Source organism: Cylas formicarius, unplaced genomic scaffold (assembly GCF_029955315.1).
Source record: "Cylas formicarius isolate icCylForm1 unplaced genomic scaffold, icCylForm1.1 PGA_scaffold_10__41_contigs__length_53128322, whole genome shotgun sequence".
NCBI lineage: Eukaryota > Metazoa > Arthropoda > Insecta > Coleoptera > Brentidae > Cylas > Cylas formicarius.
In genome coordinates, this window is record NW_026844214.1 from 7,412,682 (window position 1) to 7,437,697 (window position 25,016).

The 25,016-nt window shown below is 32.1% G+C and overlaps 1 protein-coding gene across 2 annotated transcripts in view; it reads right to left on the bottom strand.

Annotated features, from left to right (window-relative positions):
- The window catches only part of LOC132699489 (limbic system-associated membrane protein-like), a 410,528-nt gene that overhangs the window by 105,915 nt on the left and 279,597 nt on the right, over positions 1 to 25,016 (bottom strand). Inside the window, exons 3-4 of one of the 2 annotated variants that reach the window (XM_060666249.1) lie at positions 15,357 to 15,535; positions 1,115 to 1,216 (exon numbers count right to left, since the gene is read on the bottom strand). In XM_060666249.1, coding sequence (XP_060522232.1) covers positions 1,115 to 1,216; positions 15,357 to 15,535 — 281 coding nt within the window. Of the gene's footprint in view, positions 1 to 1,114; positions 1,229 to 15,356; positions 15,536 to 25,016 lie in introns of both variants that reach the window. The other variant, XM_060666242.1, reaches the window with a different exon arrangement.

Sequence of the window (25,016 nt, forward strand, 5' to 3'; positions counted from 1 at the left end):
AATTTTGATATTTTACATACAGCCACAAAAAGTAGAAAATTAAATTTTATTGGAAATAATTAAGATTAACAAAATGAGACGTTCAAATGTATTGCTAACGATCAAATAGGTTTAAATACCTCTCCTTTATTGATCTTAAATTCTCACAACAACATTAATTAAAGTATTATCGTCATTTTTTGGTATATATATAGTAGCAGGTAGTTTGTAAATATTACATTTGATATAGAGACGGTGTTGTCGAAACAATTATCATGTCAAAATATATAATTTCGTGAAAATCTGAACTTTTAGTTATTTATTTTGATAAACGGATTTTCATCAAGTAAAAGCCACCTCAGTTCAATTTAGAAAAGTGTCCTTGTTAGTTTCAAATCGAGTTAATGAAACTTTCGCTTCGAAAATTGTATTGGGAGGTATCGTGTACGAGGCATTCAAACATTTAACATTTTTTTTATTAAAAATAAGAATTCGGCATAACTGGAATCATTTTAGATGGATGAAACTGCTGATAATTTAATTTTCTAAACACTTATCAATCACCGTGAATCGGCGTATAAGTATAAAAGTACGAATTAAACTTCAGTGTAATAGCAAAAAATATGTCAAGGAACTTAAACGAAACTAATGCAGAAACGTATGCCTCTGATAATGTAAAAGCAATTTTTCAAATCCATATTATACTATTAAATTGTAGTACTTACTAATCGTAAGTTATAACGCCAGAAATATGTTAAACTTATTTTTGTGATCGAATTATCCTTAAATACATTTTATTACAAAGTATAATTTTTCCGCTTCTTAAATGTCGTAAGAATTTCTGTTTTACTGATTTGTAACTGGAACCTCAAAAAGAAAATATTTTTATCACTAATCTCCAATGATGTCATTTAAAGTGTACCTTGTTAATCCAAAAAATATAATCCTAACACAAAGATGCCTTACAAATATTGAATGAGAAAACAAAATGTGAGGAAACGTCAATGCAGAGTTTTGCAAACAAGTAGGGTTTGATTTAATTAAATTAATTAATTGTAGTTCGGAAGTCTATTAGTTATAGTCATCAATTTTAACAAATTTCATTACTCATTATTTTATCAAGGAAGTCGCTTACCTCTGAATGCTGAAGGTGGATGGCTTGATACCTATCATCGCTACTGTATGTAGTCAATCCCACAGTAAGCAAATGGCGATCTTTCCTTCGTATCCAGGACACCTGAAAGTAAGACTGCATGAAAATATAGCAATTCGATTTACTCCTAAATTCTTTAAATACCAACTTCCATTTTAGTATGTCCATATTCAAGAACAATGAAAGTTTTTTTAAAATTTACAGTTATCAATTGGTTGTTTGATAACTAAATCGTATGTCAATTCAAGGAGAATTAGTGTATATTTGAAAACTGCATGTGTATTACAATCAACAATTTCGTCGCCAAGTGATGAGAAATAAGCATCAAAAAAACGATGATGTGACATAAAATGCATTAAACTGTAATACCACTAAACTGGAATTGGTTTTTTTTTCAATATTTCGAAAATAACTAAAGTAATAGAAGATTTTTTTACATTAAAATAAAAGTTTCTCACTAAACACTGGCACTGTAAGCAACGACCTCAGCAAATTTAATTAATAAATCCCCTATTTCCTTCTCCCAATAAGCACTCCGACCCTATAAAATGAGAGGCAAGCTCGTTCAAATCTACTTTATTATAAAATAAATTTCGGAGTTTCCAATAACACGTGAGTATTCCACTGTTTGTGTACAATTGGTGGGTGTAATATCCTCTTCAAATAAAAAATTCCATTGAAATGAAAAGATTATTTAGAGTTTAAAGTTGTACTAATTTTATTAGCATAAAAGTTTACTTAACATTTTTCAGTAAATATTTCATTTGTTAGCCTCGACGAAAGACAATTTTTCAATTTCGGGTAGGTACATTTTTTGTTTCGCTCTGTGTGTCATTGAAATTGAAATATTTGTAATAAAATATGTGCATCCACAACAGAAAATTCACATGTTGCAACTGTTGTAGTTGCTATTATTGTGGTAAAAATGTTTTGTTCCATCTTGAAGAAATATTCTACATATTCATTCGTACTTGCATTTATGATTTTATCATGTGATTTTTCTGTTGACGTGAAATTAAATATTAAAGAATTTACCACAGAGGTGAATATGTGGATATAGAAAAAATCGGTTACTACAAACATCCATATACAGGGTTATTATTTTTGATGTATAGAACTTTAAGTTGGCATTACTGTTCAAGATGGCGACAGCTGTCAAGTGATTTATTCTCAGTTTGGTTTGGTAATTCATCACGCCTGAACAATGCTTGCAAATAGTGCAATTTTATTTCGAAAATAATGGTTTTGTGCGGAATACGTATCGCGCACTACGTCCATTTTATCGTCGACAAAATCGTCCATCAGAGCAGTTAATTCGATTAACCATGGAACGTTTTCGCACCACGTTTACTCTTATTGATAACTCGCATCCCCACAGACACCGTACGGTGCCTACAGAGGAAGCTATTGCTGCTGTAGAGCGTAGCATTGAGGAAGACCCGAATGAGTTCATCCGCCATCGAGCACATCCATTTTATGGAAGATTTTGCGGAAGGATCTTGGTTTACGTGCTTGCAAAATCCAACTCGTGCAAGAATTGAAGCCAAACGATCATCAAGTAAGGCGTAGATTCGTCGAATGGGCCCAAAACGAGATTGCCGTTGTTCCCGATTTTCATAAGCGAATTTTGTTTAGCGATGAAGCGCACTTCTGGTTGAATGGCTACGTCAACAAACAAAACTGCCGCATTTGGAGCGGAGCTAATCCTCAAATGTAAGTCGAAACACCGTTACATCCAGAAAAACTGACTGCTTGGTCCGTACTCCTTCGAAAACGATGATGGCCAGAACGTTAAAGTTAATGGTGATCGGTATAGAGCTATGATTACTAACTCTTTCATTCCTGAATTGAATAACCATGATGTCCAGGAGATGTGGTTTCAACAAGATGGCGCAACATGTCACACAGTTCATGCCACAATCGATTTATTGAAAGCCATGTTTGGTGACCGCCTAATTTCACGTTTTGGACCTGTGAATTGGCCTCCAAGATCTTATGATTTAACACCGGTAGATTACTTTCTGTGGGACTATGTAAAGTCATTAGTCTATGCGCATAAGCCACAAACGCTTGACCATGCCAGCAATCATATTTAAAATGTAATGCCACAAGATTATCTTATTATTATCTCAATCGAATCGTTGTTGTATTGCAACTTAAAGTTCTATACATCGAAAAAAAAAACACCCCTTATTATTTCTTAATTATGATTTCTGTAATCTACAAAAGGGATATAAAGAAAATATAATGGGTCATAGATAATTCGATTAATAATTGAAAAGAAGCATTTTTTACAGACGATGTTCATTCTAATCATAATATCAATGTTTGACTCAATTTTTACGTTCACAAATATTTTTCCGATTTTAGATAGTGGGCTGAAGAATGTACTTGTATTTACATTAAAAAAAAAATTCCGGAACTGTAATAACAACTATAAAAAGAGGAAAAATTAAAAAAAAACGATTTGATGTAACAGTAACTCAATCCTGAATTGATATTGATAAGTAAGATGCTATTAAAAATAACCGGAGATACGCCAGTATATACGACATTAATGCACCAGTCTATGAAGCGTAATTAACAGGTGAGGTACGTTTATGCTGCGAGTACATTATGTCCAAATTGTTCAATTTACTCGATATATATACACTCGGATGATTGTAAACCGCAGGTGTATATAGTTGGTTCAAGTAAGGCACATTAAGTTGGTTTATTGTGAGGACACGGATGTGGACGATTTGTTTGTATATGATTTTTTCAATGACCTAAAAGAACGTGGAAATAAATTAGAAACCAAAAAAATGTCTAATCGTATATATTTGTTGTACACGCAACACAATATCAAAAATTTGTTCTAAGGGAAATTCAATATGTACATGTCTGAACAGTCGAACTATAGCAACCATTAAATAGAAGTTTTGATGCCCTTGTTTTGCACTTTATTCAGCAATTACAAAAAACGGGTAATTTAGAAAATAAACAATTTCCTCAGTGATGAAAAATGCACAAGAATACAATACAAACATTAGGAGAAAAATTAAATTTTATAATCGCGGAAAGAATGATGTAATGTCAATGTTAATACTTTTGCACTTTCTATATTAATAATTAGTATAATTAAATGCGAAATTTGCGAAACAGAAAACAAAGAACAACCAACGCATTTAGAATTGATCTCGGCTCGCCGAGTGCCGTTACTGGAAAGAAGAAGCACCATTTCTTATGAAAAAGCTAAGTTCGCGAAATAATTGTTTATGTACTGGATATACATTGTTACTATGAAATTAATGATAACGCCGGTAATATTTATAAATTCGGAAACAAATAATGTCTGATCCAAAAGCGCATAAATTTGATTTATGGGTAACAAATATATATTTTTTAGTATAGTAAAAAAGCAGTATTGAATAGTCTTTATGGGTATAATTAGTTGATTTAAATGGGCACCGCAGAAATTAATCCCACATCTGCCACCATTCACACTGTCCCACATGTCTTGGCTTTTGGATTAATAATTTTAAAACATAATGTCTTATCATGTAAATAGGGAAATAAATAACTTTCAAACTTTATTCCCCATTTCCTTTTGTTTCTTGAATTCTTAATATTTAAGGATAGATAAAACACATAAAAATGAAAATGTTTGTGAAAGTGGTTAGTCAATCTCCAATATCGTTAAAAAGATAAAACACCTTGTAAGTTACCAATAAAAAATAGAAATAAGAAACATGGACGAACTAATACTGAGTGGTACAAATATGATACGCAGCAAGATGCAAAGGCGAACCCCACACCTGCCACCAATCGCATTTTGACGGGTAATCCTAATTCATAAAGACAATTAACAGTTTAAAACTGAAAATAGGGAAGCGGCGATTTGCAATTGAATTGAATTATACTTCCTGCAGTTATACGGCCTTTCGCGGTTATTATTAGAAATAGGTTACTGCTAAAAAGGAAATTATTAAAACTAAATGTTCAGTCTGACTCGGACCAGTTGATGCTAATCGTGCTATGCTAAATCTAATTAATAAGATTACTAGATGTTTATAAAACCATATAAATAGTCAAGTGTCCCGTCATTAAACCGATATTGAATTCAATTCAATTCAAAATGGCTTTTGGGATATAAAATTTTTAATTTTATTGTAATTTAAATTAGTAAAAGATATTTATAATAATAATAACAGTTGGTATTTCATTTCATTTATATTAGCAAGAAGATTTTATGTAATGAATAATCGCGCTTGGAAACTATCGAGAAACGTTTTTGTTTATCTTTATATCTATATCGAATCGCTATATTGCTGAGCGTTGTTGTTGACTCCATAAAACAGCATGAATTATTCCCCCACTAAGATTTTTTATCCCCATGCCCGTAAATAAATCATTATCGCTGTATAGTTGCTAATTAGTAAAAAAAATAAACATTAATCACACTATTTCAAAGGCAACGAGTTTAGCTCGTGGACCAGAAAGTTGGCGTATCCATTTTGTTGCGTGTTATTGATGGAAATCCTTCAACTGATAACGTGACGCGATTCATTACGACCCATCATTTCGCTTTGACAATCATGATGTTATTTTGATAATGTCGGTTCCAAGCTCATCAAAATTGATTACACGTTTTCAGATAAGATGAAACTTTTTCACTCGTTCTTGCAAACTTTGCCGCAAAGCGACGATAAGGTAGTAAAAGCACTTATTTATCAATTTAACGCTGGGGCCGATTCCGAAGAATAATTTTTCCAGCCACAACACTCGCGCTAAATAAATTATTCATTCAATTAGAGAATAGTAGTTCATTTCAGATATCACTAAAAGTCTAGGCACCTTAAAGCAAGTGTGCTGGGGGTAAAATAATTTTCTTCTCCAGAGAGTTCGTTCACAAAAGAATTCCAGGGTGTTTCTTATCATATAAAATCCAATATCAAGCCGCTTTCTTCTATATACGTGCATCGCGTAGTGATTTCATGAAATATTTAAATCAGCACAAGTTTTAAGTAAGTAAAAAAAAAGATTTAGGAGAAAAATTAAGTTTTATCATTGCGGAAAGAATTGTGTAATGTCAAACGAATTTGTTCGTATTCGTAGTTGCCTTTGAAATTATTATTCACATTGACTGTTTGCTTAGAATTTGCGTGCCAACAACTTTATACTCTCGAAAAACCGAACCTTTGGTGTTGTTTAACTATAAGTTCCTATAAAAGCAATGAAAATTTGTTTTAGTCATCAAAAAATACTCTCTTTGCATATTGTTACTCAAGCATTAAATAAAGAAGTACCAAAACGATTGTTAAGATTACTACCTACTAGATTGCCAGTTGGGATCGAAGTAATAACCACAACAAAATTATGGAAGGCCACTAATAGTACATTTAAGATTAAATGCAACAGAAATAAATTTTTAACTGTCAATAATAATAATGATAATAATAACAAGGTACCTTTATATCTGTTCAAACAGAAATACATAAACTATTAAAAAAGTGTAAAGGTAAATGTAAATATAACCATTTCATTGAAAGATTAACATAAAAAGTATAAAAGAAAATACCAAAGATATATGACTATTACAAAAAGAAAGTAAAAAGATAGAAGCATTCACTACAACAGAGTAAAAAACGGTAAAATTTGGCGAATCTGTAATCACCTAATCTTAACTTTAAACCCTTCATGAATATTCCATTAAGTCGACTAGCATTTGAGCTGTAAGTGCAGGTCAAAAACTACTTTTTACTACTTTTTAGGTTTAGCATAGGATTTTTGAAGTAAAATCGAAATAATTTTAAATGGAAATTATTAATGCAAAAATTAAAATCTTTGTGATTTAGGATTTATTAAGTTCTGTGGATTCCAATGACCAACATTTTTGTCTTAGTACTATTTCGATTTTTTTTGGGATATGGATTGATTTAAAGGGCGACGAAGATGATGATGAGAATTGAAGAAGTTTAAGAAAGGTGCGAAATAGGCTGTATAGAACTATGGACAATTTCCTTATCAATTGCTGCAAATATGTTAATGTCGTTCTCAAGATACTTAAGCTTTAAGGACAAAACTGAATGAACTGCGCTAAGAAATGCTCTAGTGTAGTCATAGAACAAGCACGGTATTTAGTTTACAGTTAGAAGCTATGAGAATATTGTTATTTACAATGATATTGTTAGCAGGCGAGGCCGACTTACGAGAAAGAGACATATTTTAATAATAAAAGTAATGGGAGGCGATAGAGCCGGAAAGGGAAATTATATCTTCAAATCGATGTTGCCCTTCCAGAAGAATTAAGACAATATGCAGTTTTTTATGATCCGAATGTCAACTTCCCTAAAAAATTACAATTGGGCTAGAAATAATTTTCATTTGTTCAGTGAGGCAGTGTCAAAATATATTATAGCAGTTTTGGATAAAAATATTAGTAAACTCCACAGAATGCGGGAGTCGGTTCCAATTCTTTGTTTCAGTACGAATATAGGAAGCAAACAGATATACTTTATTATTATTCTTATTATACTTCATTATTACAAAATTACTCTATTTCAGTATTACAATGGCAGTGACTGTCTGACCTAGACACCTACAGATATACTTTATTATTATTCTTATTATACTTCATTATTACAAAATTACTATATTTCAGTATTACAATGGCAGTGACTGTCTGACCTAGACACCTACAGATATACTTTATTATTATTCTTATTATACTTCATTATTACAAAATTACTATATTTCAGTATTACAATGGCAGTGACTGTCTGACCTAGACACCTACAGATATACTTTATTATTATTCTTATTATACTTCATTATTACAAAATTACTATATTTCAGTATTACAATGGCAGTGACTGTCTGACCTAGACACCTACAAATATACATTATTATTATTCTTATTATACTTCATTATTACAAAATTACTATATTTCAGTATTACAATGGCAGTGACTGTCTGACCTAGACACCTACAGATATACATTATTATTATTCTTATTATACTTCATTATTACAAAATTACTATATTTCAGTATTATAATGGCAGTGACTGTCTGACCTAGACACCTACAGATATACTTTATTATTATTCTTATTATACTTTATTATTACAAAATTACTATATTTCAGTATTACAATTGCAGTGACTGTCTGACCTAGACACCTACAGATATACATTATTATTATTCTTATTATACTTCATTATTACAAAATTACTATATTTCAGTATTACAATGGCAGTGACTGTCTGACCTAGACACCTACAGATATACATTATTATTATTCTTATTATACTTCATTATTACAAAATTACTATATTTCAGTATTACAATGGCAGTGACTGTCTGACCTAGACACCTACAGATATACATTATTATTATTCTTATTATACTTCATTATTACAAAATTACTATATTTCAGTATTACAATGGCAGTGACTGTCTGACCTAGACACCTACAGATATACATTATTATTATTCTTATTATACTTCATTATTACAAAATTACTATATTTCAGTATTATAATGGCAGTGACTGTCTGACCTAGACACCTACAGATATACTTTATTATTATTCTTATTATACTTTATTATTACAAAATTACTATATTTCAGTATTACAATGGTAGTGACTGTCTGACCTAGACACCTACGTTTAGGTATGGTTCAAAACCCAACATAACCTAGTTTGTCACATTACAAAACTACAATAATTCAATGTTAATAAAAATAAAAAAAGAAAATATCTTTTTCTTTTAATTTTCCTTACACGTACAGGAAGCAGATTATATAATTCCCCCCCCTCCCCAAATAAATTATAAGGTAAAGCAGTAGAGTAAAGTTTAGTTCTTTTAAGCACAATTTTAACTATAGCGTTTTGCATTACTTTTTGAGGTTGAAGATGAACATTGTTCGTTCCCACACATTCGAATCCCCTAGCATAGTAGTGGTTCAACTAATGCTTTATAAATAAATGTACCAGTTGATTTAAAAAGAAATTCTTGTATAAAATGTATGCAATAAAGATCTGATTTTTTAGGCTAAGTACACGACATGATTATCCAATATAAGGATTTTACCAACCCTCATTTCCAAGTATTTTATAACATTAGTCTCCTTAATTGGTTCTACTAAAGTGAAAATTAACTCTATAAGAAAAATTTGTAAAGATTGGCAGATGGTCTGTGATTACATTATTACAACATTAGTTTTTAGAAACCCATGATCTAAACATGAGGTCGTGATAAATTAATATCTCCAAGGAAACTTTCCATGTATCTAGCTGATTTATTAGCAAAATATATGTCCATAACCTTTAGAAGGTTTGAGGAGTGAGTGATAACATAATGTGTAGGCTAAAACTGTGCATTTTTATCGAAGTTTACAATTTAATTAGATATATTTATTCCACTAGTTTTTAGCTTTGGAAACGGTGTCCAATGAAGAAGTATAAATAAGTACGCAATCAAAAGAGTTAAAGATTCCATGGTTATAATACAAAATAAAATCGAAGATATTGAAGTTACCATTTGAATATATATATTATAACATTCTCGTAAAATATTATAGTCCCAAAGAATCTCCAAATTCCATCACCTCTAAAATTTAGATCCAATATATAATTTTTTTTTAGGAATTTCGTAATTAAATCAGTCTCTGTCGTAACTTTTTGATAACCAACTTTAATTGTTATCCAATGTTTCAAATTCCATTTCCAGGAAATATTCTAACATTGGCGTTTAACTTTATTTAAATTATGGTCATATCATTAATGAATCTCATAATAACTTTGTCTTTTTTTTTTTGCAAAAGACATTCTCACAGTGGGACAACTCATAACTACAGTCTTTACTTCTTAACTCTCTAGTCTCGCGAAAGAAGTGTCTAGTGTTTCTACTACAATCCTCATGGATAAATATGTTTCTATTTGGACCATCTCTAGTGAATTAAGAATACTTTTATCTTTCCTCTTTTCAATGATCGCACTTTAAAACAGTTGAGACTTGAGAGCCACCAGATTTGCACGTATGTTTTTAATAAACTTATTTCCATAATGATTATCCCTACGATCCAAGAAAAGCAATTTTTGCTCACTTTTGACAAAAGTCCATTCGACAGCTTGACCGAGGCATCCTCGTGCATTTGTCAGGTAACTAGTTACATTCCCCAAATGCAACGAGCTCACCACCTCTCAACAACACCGCTACACATGCCGTTGCTAATGTATCTACATATGTTTTGTCGAAAGTTATTTAAAAATCCAAAACTAAAACGGAATGTGGTTAATTAAATATTTAATCGCGAACAGGCAACATACGTTACCAAAACAATACCGTTAGTGACACCTTGAACGAACGACGTAAATAACACCATATTTAGTCTTTATTAAAAAACATTTTTCTATTTAAACCGTTGGTTCATATAGCGAATTACCATTTTAATTTAAATGTAAATTTCGCAGTAATGAATTCGGTTTAAAACTGTGTATTTGGTCGGACAGAGAAAAATACCGGAATTACGTTTTGCTATCCATAAATCGAGGTGTTAGGGTTTTCTGGCACAAATGAAAATGATATCGTTTAAATTATACAGATGGTTATTGATACATTGCGAAATATATAAATGAATATTGTTTTCATTAACACCGTTTTCATCCCGCATTCATGGAGATGTAATAAAAAAAATCTGAGAACGTAAGATAACAATAATATATAATATAATATATAATAATATGCCGAAAATGTGGTAAGCTTAGAGAAACAATTGAACTGCGGGCTGCCCAGCGCTATCCAACACGGCATACCTTGGCCGCCACAACCAAGTTGCAAAAATTGTCCGCATAGAACTAGCAAAAAAATATGGCCTCCTCTATAACCCCCCGCCCTATTATCAATGCTCACCAAAACCTGTACTGGAATCCAACACCCACCTACTCTATTGGGACCGGTCGATAACCACCGATAGACTGTAGATTTCAACCAACCTGACATCGTGTCAGGATGTGGCATGCCCACTTAGTGACAACGTTTCTAAAACGCAGTTCGAAAAAATTACAAAGCATGAGAACCTGGCAAGAGAGATCAAAAATGTCTGGAAACTTAAAAAGTCGAGATAATCCCTATAAGAATTTCAGGAAAAGGAAAATATCGATAAACTAAACTTATCAACACGATTGTACGAAATCATGTAAAAATGCGTAATTCTTGAGACATGCCATATAACGCGCAAGTTTCAGAAGAGGGCAGAACTATGAAAAGAAAAAAAAAGATGATCAAGTGGAAAAGAGTGAAATTTCTCTCCACCAGCCCGAGCCTAGCTCAAACATGAAGGAAACACCAAGGAAGTTATTGCAATTTATAATCATAATAATAATAACCGTCAAATTGAGTTGTCCACTATTACTAGTCATCGCGAATATATTTATGGAAACCTTTGAAAAGAAAGCTCTCGACACCACCTAAAAACCAAAATTGTGAAAACGCCAGCTCAAAGATACTTTTGTTATTTGGCCTCATGGTCATGAATCCCTAGTAGATTTTCTTAGACATTTCAAGTCTATATAGCATAACATACGTTTTACCATTAAATTAGAAAATGTTAATAACTTCCCATTCTTAGATATTCTTATAGAAAATCAGATCTAACATTGGCTCATCGTGTTTACAGAAAACCTACGCACACAGACCGATACCATTGTCACATTGTCACATCACCATCCGGCCCAAAAATCATCGTTTATTAACTCTCTTGTTTACAGAGTGGTTCAACTATTTCAGCCCGAGTCACTGAACCCAAAGAACATGCTTTAAGACTAAGATAAATAAAGTCATCATTTTTGCAAGTAATCAATTCTTCCACCAAGGAAAAATCCTTGAATCTATAGAAATCTATAAACAACTTAACAATCTTAACCGCGACTCAGGTTTTTACCTGTCACCAATATGGGAATCAGTCATCCGAGACGGTGTTTATGCCCCTCATTTAGCTCCGCCCCCTTAAACAATATTAAAGCAAGTACAGAGCAAAATGCGAGCCATTTTCAGTCAAGCTCTGAAGAAGCCAACATGATGATTGACGAAACGTTAGCAAGTTCGACTCAACAAAAACCGACGCAAGAGGAATCCAGAAGTTTTGTAAGAAATATTATTGAAAATGTGTCATAAGGTCACTAATACAATCATCGACTGTTAAAACATTGATGGTTTTCACACTTTTGATATTACTGTCTTGCGAATGTGACAAATGAGAGATGCATTGTCTGGCATTTTCTTACTAGCAATATTTCTCAGCTCCTATTTCGTCGTTGCAGCTCCAAATATTAGAAATAACCCACATTAACTTATATACACTGCAATAAACAAAATATTGCAAAATGCTGTATATTCGTTTATTTACATAATTTGAATCATATTACATCTATACCTGTCTAATCTGTTTAATGTCAATTAGTTGGAAAAGTTCATATTAGCATTTTTCAAAGTAACTTCCACAGGCAAATGTAATACTTTTTACAAAACTTCGGGATTCTTGCTGCATCGGTTTTTGTTGAGTCGAAATTGCTGACGTTTCGCCAATCATCCTGTTAGCTAAATAAACTAACGAACTAAAGTTATTTTTGCTAAAATAATTAAATTACTTGGCTATTGGCAATAGTAAATACAATAGGCACGATTTTCTGTGAAATTGGAGTAAATATGGAGAAACGATTATGTTTCTCCTGACTGGTTTCTAAAAACAGCAGCCTTAGTATTAGTAAGACAAATAGCATTAAGTAATAACAAGGCAATAAAAAAACAAAATAAGTTGCAGGCTGATAAGCACTGCAAAACATTTAAAATATTAATCTTTAATTAAACAAAATCCCATTTGAAACTAAAAACCATTATTTACTTGAAAAAAGCAAAATATATAATATAATAAATATATAATAAATAAGAGCTTTCAGCAGGAGTGTTTTCCAAAGTATCTCAAAAACGATATTATGAAAATTTATACAAAAGCGGAAACAGAGATAAAATCCGTAATTATAGCCCAATATCAATGCTATCAGCCTGTACTAAAATATTGGAGAGTCTTATAAAAGCCCAAATGATGACGAGGATGAATCGGCCTAAGCAAGATGCTATCAGATTTTTAACATCAAATATTTTCGATGCGATCGAAGTCATCCTCGCATATATGTGCCTTTTTGTGGATTTGTCCAACGCATTCGACAGACACAGTTTCCCATACTAAGTTACTTGGGAAATTATAAAAATACGGCTTCAGAGGAAATTTTTTTAATTTACTAAAAAAATATTTATTAGGGGACGGTGCGTCAATATTAATAAGATTAAATTTTATTTACCTTGTATATAAATGATGTGTTTCAACAAAAAACAAAGAATTCAAACTTTTGATTGTAAAGGATATCTGACTCTAAATTTTGATAAAACCAAATATATGAATTTCTCATCATTAAAAATCATCTGCCAAATTTAGGCAACTTAACAGTAAATGATAATATTACTATTCCTGAAAGGTAATCTATAAAATATTTCGGTATTACTATAGACAGCTGTCTTACATAGGATTTACACTTCGCCAATGTAGTTTATAAGCTTAGAGGGTTACTCTTTAAATTTTATTACTCAAGAGACTTCTTAACAATCCAACAAAAACTGTGGATACGTCCTTAATAGAAACGCACATATCATACGGCATAGTGGGCTAGGGTGGAGTTTCGGAAAACTATGTTAAAAATCTTAAGATTCTACAAAAATGGTTTACATAAGTAATATTTCGCAAATCAAAATTATACTCAAAAAAATTTGCTGTTTTAGGAGGGTGGCCTCTTGGATTTACGTCAGCTGTCTGCATCCATGCTACAAACATAAGAGGTGTGTTCAAAATGAAAGGTGACTTTTGTAATTGAGCAGGCTACGTACATTCGATGTTTGATTTTTTTTGTTATATTGGTACACATATTCCTAACATATGTTCACAGTTTCAGCCACAAAGAAGTTGGATAAAATTTTGAGCAAAAAAAAATGGAATACAGTGCTACAAAACACTTGAAATTTTGATGACGGCATATGGTGGATCTACTTTGAGCAAAAAAAAAAGGTTATAAGTGGTACAAGCTGTTCCAAGAGAAGACTTCGATGCCGAACCTCGCTCTGGACGCACTAGCACGTCAATAACTGATGAAAGCCTTGAAGAAGTGAAACAAATGGTATTGAAAAAACGTCGAAACAATACTAGAGAAGTGGGTGAAGAAGTCGGCATCAATATTGACTCATGCAATTTTACCGAAGTTTTGGGCGTGAAACGTGTAGCAGTAAAATTTGTTCTGAAACTGCGTAATTTTGAAGAAAAGGCCAACGAAGGAGCATCGCTAAAGAGCTATTAAACGACGTCAATGATAATCCAAAAAGTTCATAAGTGGTTACGAATCATGGGTATATGGTTATGAAACCAAATCCCAGTCGTCCCACTGGAAGAACCCAGAATCGCCAATCTCAAGGTTTTGGTTACTGTTTTTTTTTTATTATCGTGGCGTTGTACAAGAGTTGTTACCACAAGGTCGTACGGTCAATAGAGTATTACCTTGATATTAGGCGCAGTTTGCGAGAAGCAATACGAAGAAAACGGAAATGTGGTAAAACAACTCATGGATTTTGGATCACGATTTTGTTCCCTCTTCGTTGCTTGTGTCTTACTTTTTGGCAAAAAACAAAACCACCATATTAACTGGATATGGCCCCCGGCGACATTTTCCTGTTGCCAAAACTCAAGAAACCCATGGAAGGAAGGCTGGACCAATTCAAGGCTATATCAGAAAGTGCTTACCGGAAGTGCGTCGTGGATTTGGAAAAAACGTTGGCACAAGTGTATTATATCTGGAGGGGATTACTTTGAAGGGGACAAAATTAATTTTAGTAAATAAATACTTTTCGATAAAACTTAAAAGTCACCTTACCTTTTGAACACACCTCGTATATACAAGAAACTCAAAATTCTAAATAATTTAATTTAAAAACAAAATAGTGGATATTTGCCACTGATCGACAACTTAATGTTATCTTTCGTTACCTGTGTATTGTACTATTGTAGTGTTGATTTTTCGAACACAAACGTTATTATTATTAGAGTTGAATATTCTAATCTTTGACATTTAACTTTATTTGCCTACGCTGCATATTATTTTCCAGGTCGCGCATGGATGCTTCTTTCCATTTACTTACCATTCCGTCCCCAATATTATTGATGACACATGGAATCAGAGCAGTCGACCCCGTTTGAGCCATCACAACGCTGTTATTCTCAGTCGCGAAGTGAACCGGGGGACTTTCCAAGGGAGAAAACGACACCCCGAGCTCGTTTAGATTGTCTGATTCGTCCCCCAGGTCTAAATCGATGGAGTCTGTAAAAAAATAATGCGCATATAAACTCCGTTTTAACGGCTGTACAATATTCGACTTAATTTTTTTCAGCAATAAAAGGCATCTTTTTACCTATTCGATACGTTTAAAATAACTGAAATACGAGGTGAGTATCGAAACTGAAACTTTTCTAAATTACCCTGCAACAGCACTGTGGCCGGATACGAAACTATTTATCTTAAAAAATAATGCACTTCTTATGGCGTTGAAGGTGATTAATTCCAGTCGAGAAGTTTTATAATAATTATTAAAAAAGAGTAATAGTATTTTGTCAATTGGATAGGATAAAAGTTGTGTATTTAGGGGCTTAATGTCTTGAAAACTAAGATAAAAAAAAATTCTTTGATTTGACATTTAAGTCCACTTCTCATTCCAAAAAAAAAGTTGTAGGGTTCAAGCTGAATTTCTTCCAAATTTTGACCTACTAACATTGAAATTTTGACAGAACAGCCTGTATTTTTATGGAGTTTCGGGTTTTCATTGCGGAACTCACAACTTCTGTATAATATATGAAATAAAATACCAATTTTCACGTATTGATTCACGGATGGAAAAATGTGATGACACTATATTCCGCGATATCATCCGTTCGCTTGTTGAACTCCGACTGGAATCCTGCAGACGTTTCGCCAAATTCTCACTTGGCATCTTCAATGACTTCGAACACTGATTTTGGCGAATCGTCTGCAGGATTCCAGTCGGAGTTCAACATATATATATATATATATATATATATATATATATATATATATATATATATATATATATATATATATATATATATATATATATATATATATATATATATATATATATATGCAGGATTCCAGTCGGAGTTCAACATAATAATATAATTTTGATAGTTTTTAAAATAGCAGAATTTTAGCTGATTCGGGGATTATGTCGCAAAATCTAGTCAATTGAGATGCGTTTGTTTGTATTTTATTATACCAACTAGAAATATAAACAATATTTGAAATATAGTAAACTATCAAGGCAACTTCTAATTTGACCTGTGAGTTATATTCTGTTCACTACAGTTTACCATGTTTCTTGAACATTATCTGTTCAAGATTTTATTTATTCTCGTTTAATAGTACATTTTAAAAGATAGTTAAGCTTATACAACAGAATGTTTCGTGTGACAGAATGGTACACCATACATAGATATACTATGAAAGATTGCATATATAAGTAGATATATATTTTTGTAATTCTTGAGTGTAATTTAAAGAAAGACAAACATTTGGCTCGTGAGGACATCGTATGTTTTACCATTTTAAAACTCAAGCAACTACTATGCGATACTTGAAAGAGTTCGACTTTAAAACAAATATCTGCTTTAACATCATGTCGTAATTGAGATTTCTTCATGCTTTCAACTTTGTTAAGTACGGCAGGTGTATTTGCTATCTTGGCTAATGGAATATTTTATGGAAACTGGTGAATTCATTTGTCTTAGATTGTTGGACTATATACACCGGATGTCTCACATAACCCGTAATGGTTGTCAAGAAATTTTAAAATGCAAGTGTTCTAGGAAATTTTTAGACGGTTAGTTTAGAATTTTAAATAGAACAGCCTATATTTAATTGCGTTTTTGGATTTAGTGTTAAAAACAAAAAAGACCTATTTAATTGCTGCACAATTTAGAAAATATTTAAAGTTGTGTCATTTGTTAATGAAAAATCAGCAAATTAATGAATTTTCGTGATTTTTTAGTCTATGTCGCGAGTCTTTTTTTATTATAAAACCCTGTATATTACGTTTATTTTTATCACTAAATCCAAAACCGCAATAAAATATAGGGGTTCCACCCTGCATATTTGAAAAGTGAACAATCTGAAAATTCTCTTAAATTTAGAAAAATTCTCAATTACTGCTACAGGTTATACATACCTTACGTGAGATACCTCACAGTCGTCTTCAGTATTGAACTTGGCACTTCGCTTTATTCATACAAATAGCATGCAACTCATGACTTTCGTAATTCCTCAAATTATGTTCCATTGTTTATATATGCCTATCTGCATTCATCTATTTCCTTTAGCTAAGGTAGTGAAACAAGAATATTTGACTTAGCAAACGAAGTTCTCATTTGGTGATACAAACCTACTATTGTGGCAGAATTTATATTAACACATTTTATCGTTCATTATACATACTAGACAAGCATACCAACCGAGTTAAACATTAATTTAAATAAATTTACATGTAAAATCGTATATTGCTCCACGGTTGCTGTCTATAGTGCATTTCTTTAATTCAGAGAATTATCAGTGGAGACCCATTAAGACTCATATCTAAAAACCAGCGTTTCCACTGAATAATCCAAATTTTATCCAAGGTTTTTGTTTAAACCGCTTTATCGTACCAGATATTTCCGTTAAGCATTTTGCGCTAAGAAATGCGTCCGGTTAACTAACCATGACATAAATATTCAGCAAGGAGCAGTAAGTGTATTTTCAACTTTTGTCCATTCGTATGTCACCTCCAAATGTCTGAAATTCATGCGAAAATGAGAAACGAGAGAGAGGTTATGATAAATGTGGTATAACTGGAGCATTATAAATCACTTGCCGCCACCTATATAAGTTTTTCAAAAATCTGAAACAAATTTAATTCGTTTTTAAGCCAAGGTTTCTGTTTATAGAATATGATGAACTATGAATTTTGGTCTGGATTTTTCCACAGCTAAGGATTAGCAAATTATATCCGAAGCTCAGAATAATATCAGCGAATAGGAAAAAAATAAATTAAAAAAGGGTAGAGCTAGAATACATTAACAAACAAAACACGTGTGTCGCTGTAGAATCTGAAAAACAAAAAAAATATTGCTATAATTTGGTTGGATTTCTGTACGCTTTTTGTTTTGAATTTGAATCATTTATTAAATACGGAAATTTGTTCTGATTTTGCTTCATTAACATTTGAAGTATAATTTTGAAAGGTTAACTTAACTATGTATGTCAATAAATTTACCTAAACAGAATTTTTATAATTTTTCAATTTGTTACTGATTACAGGAAATTCAAATAAATAAGCAATAGTTATTTGTTATAGTTATTTTATATTTTACAAATTGCAAGTGACCGTAATATTTTTTTAGCACGTCACTATGATTAGGTCCGATTTAATAAATAATAAAAACAAGCAGATGTGCAGTTTCAAGTCCAGTTTTTATTATTTAATTATTATCCATTGAGATTATAACAAATTCTGTATAGTAAGATATAGTTACGGGGTGGCCCGTTAAATATGGAATGACACTTCACCTCAGCAAGCCAAAATAGTGACGTTTCTGTAGTGCTTCATTGTTTTATTTCCATTGTGTTTCGTTCTCAATAAAATTTTTAATGTTACTTTTGAAACACCCTGTTTTAACATATTGTTTAAATATAAATAATACAGACCACTAAACCAGTGCCCTTCTAAATTAACTTCAAATATATGACAAAGGTTTTCAGTCGGAGAAATCGATAAATATATTTCGACATTCAAACGTCAAAAAAATTTAAAATATGTCAGAAAATGCTTAATATACATGGTGTTCTTAAAATATAAAAAGCTGTTACTTGTATACTAAAAAAACACACCCAAAAGAGCATAATATAAATAAAAAAACTACTGTCTCTAAGTTTTTTGATATACTTTACAGATTATGAGATAAGGTATCATGATAAATGGGCAACACTGTAGCTCTACGTGTGTCGAAAATAAATTGCCACAATACCGACCATTAAAAGTACCATATTAAAAATATTTTAGCCATGTGGTCCCCATCCGAAATATTATTGGTATAATACACGATTTAAAAAAAATTGTTGTAAATACAACTTATTTGCCACATGTGTTTGTGTGTTTAATTTTTTTACAGAACAATAATAAAAGATTAAGGTCATAATTGTGTGGGAACAATTTTTACCAAATAGTTTCGCATAATATTTGCTAATTTAATATTTATTTTTGCTTCATTCGTTGCTAGCAAATTCTTGTTTATCGTAATATTTATTATTCGCTTAAAATTAAAACGTTAACACAAAAACACAAGTTGACTAAAACCATACATTTAATTTAACACCCAAAATTGCAGATTTTATTATGTAATATATCTTGACGAAACAAAAATTACACGAGGTTAAATTATTGCAACAAGTTTCAACCTTAAATTTTAAAGTAAATTAGTTAGTTTAAAAGTTTTTCAGATTCAAATAGTAGCCATTAGTATTACTTCCAACTTAAATTGCGTTGACTTTAAAACACTCCAGGAATTAAAGCGAACTCTCCAAACTTTTACACCCAACCCAACTGCAACATCCTAATTCCCAAGAAAGTTTGACGTAAGAGACGGGGCACGAAAGAGCACGATGTTAGGAGAGAATATTCAAAATGTAAGCATTTTACACTTATAGAATTAAAATTCACAATTAGAGTAGTTCTATGATTTATGCAAATTAGAAGTTTAGAATTGCTGAGAACGTTGATGAATTGTTTGGTATCGCGTAAAGCTAAAGGAAGGGTCCTTTATTCGAAGAGTTGATTGGGAGTTTAAGAACACTACAGTAATTTCTGGAATTAAAGTTATCATTGTACTGTTACGTCTGTCCAAGGTGGTCCGAATTATAGTAGAGAAGGTTTAACAGCGTTTTTAGCAAAAAAAGGTAATTTTTTTTTCAAAGAACCTTCCACAGGCTACTGTCATATTTTTTACAAAACTTCTGGATTCCTCCTGCGTCGGTTTTTGCTGAGCAAATCTAGTTTCGCTTTACTTCGAGAAAGAATTCGTCATAACCGTAAGGAAATAGACCAAATCAATAAGGCTCTTCTGTCTCTACACCTTGAAATTTCTTCTATTTTGTCCCCATCCGAGTTCGATACGCTTTCAAACACGATTCATGAGAAAGTTTTAAATTTTTATTTATCTACTACCCAAAATCACATTCAGAAATTTGAAAAACTAACATCAATACTAGGAAAACCATCAAACTCTTCTCAACTACCAAGCACTGTAATAAATGTATCATCGCACCAACTTTCGGAAACGGAAAAATTAGTTCTTTCAAAAGGTTTCAATCATTACAAATGTAGAGTCCATCCTAAACAAACTGCCATCTCAAACAGCTAATAAAATTCGATTTGAAACGGCAATAATCCTTAAAAAACCAAAACCTCGTAAATCCAATATTGCAAAACCTGAACGCATCTGCCTAAAATCTGTAAAATCCAATCCAGAAATCGTAATCCTAAAAGCACATAAAGAAAATGCTACGGTAGTCGTGGACACAAATGAATATCAAGATTCAAGATATTCTTACAGATGGATCATATCGTCAACTTAAAAAAGATCCTACGTCATCTATGGATCGCAACTCTAAATCTGTTATTAAGGATTCTTCTCTATCAGACTCCGTGAAAAAATCTGTTACCCCTCATGACTCTAAAATTCCTGGTCTCTACGGACTCCCCAAAGATTCAAAAATCAAGATTACCCCTTCGACCTATTTTCAGCATAATTGGTTCTCCAAAATATTCTCTAGCAAAATATCCAGCTTCTTTATTAAAGCCCCATACAATTAAAAACATTACATTCGACGTAGAATCCCTCTTTACCAAAATTTCTATTCCAGAAACTCTCGACATTATTACAAATATATTAAAGTCCGAGAATCTGGAACCAAACCTTCTCATCTTAATTGAAAAATGGTTGTCGGAAACATATTTTTCTTATAACGGTCAAATTTTTGAACAAACGTCGGGAACAACCATGGTTTCTCTACTCACCAGTCATGGCGAATATTTTTATGGAAGCCTTTGAGAACAAAGCCCTCGACACCTTTCATCTAAAACCAAAATTATGGAAACGCTACGTCGATGATACTTTTGTTATTTTGCCTCATAGTCAAGAAACCCTAGTAGATTTTCTTAGGCATTTAAACTCTATACACCCTAAAATACGTTTTACCATTGAGTTGGAAACTAATAGTAACCTTCCATTCTTAGATATTCTTATCAATTGAAAATCAGACCTAACATTGGGTCATTGTGTTTACAGAAAATCTACGCACACAGACCGAGTCACTGAACCCAGAATTAAAACACCTTACCTCTGCTCTTCCCTCTAATAATTTCCACATTAAAGATATTAAGCGTTCCATCAAAAAATGCACTTCACCACAACCTTCCAATAGCAATGAGGCTGAAAGCAATCTTACACTTGCCACTGTGGTCCTTCCTTACATTCAAAACATCACTGACCACATATCAAAAGTTCTAAGGAAGTATAACGTCAAAACCAGACTTACCACTTGTCCAAAAATCTCTCAACATCTTCGGTCCGTCAAAGACAAAATTCCATTTGAGATGCCAGGAGTTTACAGTATTCCATGCATAAGCGACAAAGAATACATTTGAGAGACGGGACGAAAAATGTCAACTAGACTCAAACAACACGAAACAGGCTTACGACTAAGACAAATAAACTCATCAGCTGTTGCCGAACACACTCATGAAACCGGGCATAAAATTTTATTCAATAAAACTAAAATTCTTGCATGTAATCAGTTCTTCTACCAACGAAAAATCTGAGAACCTATAGAAATCTATTTGCTCCGCCCTGCTCAAACAATATATAAGCAGGTACAGGACTCAGTATAAACCGACGCAGGAGGAATACAGAAGTTTTGTAAAAAGCAGAAAAAGGTAAGTAAAAACTCTATATAAACTTATGTCCTAAACTACTTCATTTTCGCGATACATGTTGAGATATTGCTAAAAAAATGTTTTTTTTAATAATTCATTTATTTTCATCTTCAAAGGTAAAGAAACACACACACAAACAATATTTATAACATAATACAAAAAGAAGCTGGCAAGCAATTAATTTATTCAAGTCCCAGCCCCTAAATCTTATCTAAACTAACCAAAACTAAAAAACTTAATATCACAGATGAGAGATTTTTTTTACAAGTGAATTAAAAAGTTCAATTATTAAATTTTATAATTTTGGGGAGAGAAATGACGAGTTTAACGATAACAGAAAAACAACAGCTTCAACCATAGTGCGATACTTCAAAATATAAAGCTGATTTTTTTTTTAATACTAATCGCCATGTACTTGATTAAGAAGAAGGAATTAGATTGAGGTACGGGAATCTATTTTTCACTAAGCAGTAGTTTCTTTAGTCCCCTTTTAAATCTTTGTATGTTCAGTTTTTAGTGTAGGAGAAGCTTCTTCTAAACAATGTGCTAGAGTTTTGTGGTGGGGTTATCAGACCTCGAAATCTAAGATTTAGATTATGAATATCAGTTCTATATTTGATACGATTCGACAAATACGCAGGCGTTTCCGACATATTAACCTTATGAAAAAACACAAGAGAGTGAAGTCTTCGTCGTTGCTCCATGTCAAGCCACCGTGCATCCCTTAGCTTATGCGAGATGGGAAGGTATTTTCTGATGCCATAAGCGAATGTCAATTGTTTTGTTAACAAATGACGATGTGGATGCAAAAGCTTGAGAGATACATATACTTTCTTTAGATTGTAGTTGTCTAAATCTTATGTACTTGCCCCTACCTCTTTCTAGATTTTGATTGCAAGCTTGGTAGGTATAATTGTTACATAAAAACGAGTTTATAGCATAGTTAAACTGGTTTTTGTTTAACCAGTGGCGTTCGTGAGAACGTTTTAATTAATATAAATAAAAAAATTGGTACGCTAATTAGGTGCACATAAAAAACAAAAACGTTTTTTGTGAAAAAACTGGAGAGGCAATTTTTGTTTGTTTTTCTGGTTATCTAAATTGATTAACAAAACTGCGATAAGCCATTACCACTTGTTTTTATTATTTAAATTAATTAAAACAGTCTAACGAACGCTACTGGTGAAACAAATACAGGTTAATCTACGCTAAAAATTTGGTTTTCAATTGCAGTAATACCAAGTCAGAAAGCCAAATCTGGAAGGGATTTTTAAAAAATGTACGAAAGTCGTTTTTTTTCATAATAGTTTAACAACCTCTATATCTGAAAGGAGGCATTTTAGGACATAAGTATAAAAGTTTTTAGCTGCAAATATTACAAAACATGTTTGATCAACAATACCACGAATGAATTTTCTTTATTGCCTCCTTCAGTTGAAATTACGAAAGATGGCAAATACCTCCAAGCTTATCAAACTAATAACAACTAAAAATAACATGAGGAAATACAATAAATTTTGTTATTATTATAATCACTTTTTATTTTCAAAGAATTTAATACTGCAATTGTTTAAGGAAAATCCGGAATTAGGAAAAATGATTTCCTTGCCCCGTCAAAATAACTAACAAACTAACCAAAAGGTTTGCAAACTGTTTCCGTATTCGCGAATATAGATTTTTCCAGAACTGTCGTAACCAATTCGGCACGCATAAGCCATTTTGAATACCGAATAGAACCATGATATTAATTCGCTAGTACACTAAAACTTTCTTACGGTTTACGGGCGCACTGCGAATATTTGTGGATTCGCATTTGTCACAAGTAAAGATTGCCGAGGTTTTGGCGGTAATCGTAACGGCGAGACCTGCATACAGAGAGAGAGTAACTTCCGAAAGTTTTGGCACGTACCTAAAATACCGAGACGTTTGCTTCGAATCTCGAAAATTGTTACATCGTGAGAATATAAGAACCGATTATCAGCTTACATACGCACTTATGTGACGATTTTTGGAAATTTTGGACAATTATCTCTTCAATCCAGAAATCCTTGAATTTAATGTTAGTGTTTGATGACCTTGAATATTTTTGCTTTGGTTTAGTGTTTTTCTAATTATAAAAAGGGACATTCCCTGACGCAAAATAATCAGAAATTGTTTAGTTTCAATACAGTAAAGGTGTCGCTGGATAGATCTAGATTATATATTATTCTTTTTTGGCCTACAGGAGTGGGAAATCGAAGAATTTTTATATTAATCAATTTAGTTGTTTATGGAGACGCAGCTCGATTTCATATAATCATCACTCAATTAACTACAACAAACAATTCCACCATATTTAATCAAAATTTGCAAAAGCTTGTTTATGTATAAAAGACTGATATTTAAACAGGAATTTTTGTATTTAAAGGCTTATTTTATAAACTAAGGCTAAATGTTGGGAGAATTTTCTTAAATTATTCTTAACACTTTTACCAGATAAGGGGGTATATTTTTTTAAAAGTATTTTGTGTTTTACAATAGTCCTTACAGTTTAATTATTTTGATTGTTTATATCTCAGACTTTTAGAAGTATTTTACGCGAGAGTTGATAAAACAAACTTAATTTTTAATACGTTTTGCTGAGTCGAAATTGCTGATGTTTCGTCAATCATCCTGTTGGCTTCTTCAGAGCTTGAGTGAAACTGGCTCGTATTTTACTCTGTTTACTCTGCTTATATATTGTTTGAGGGGGGCGGAGCTAAATGAGGGGCATAAACACGGTTT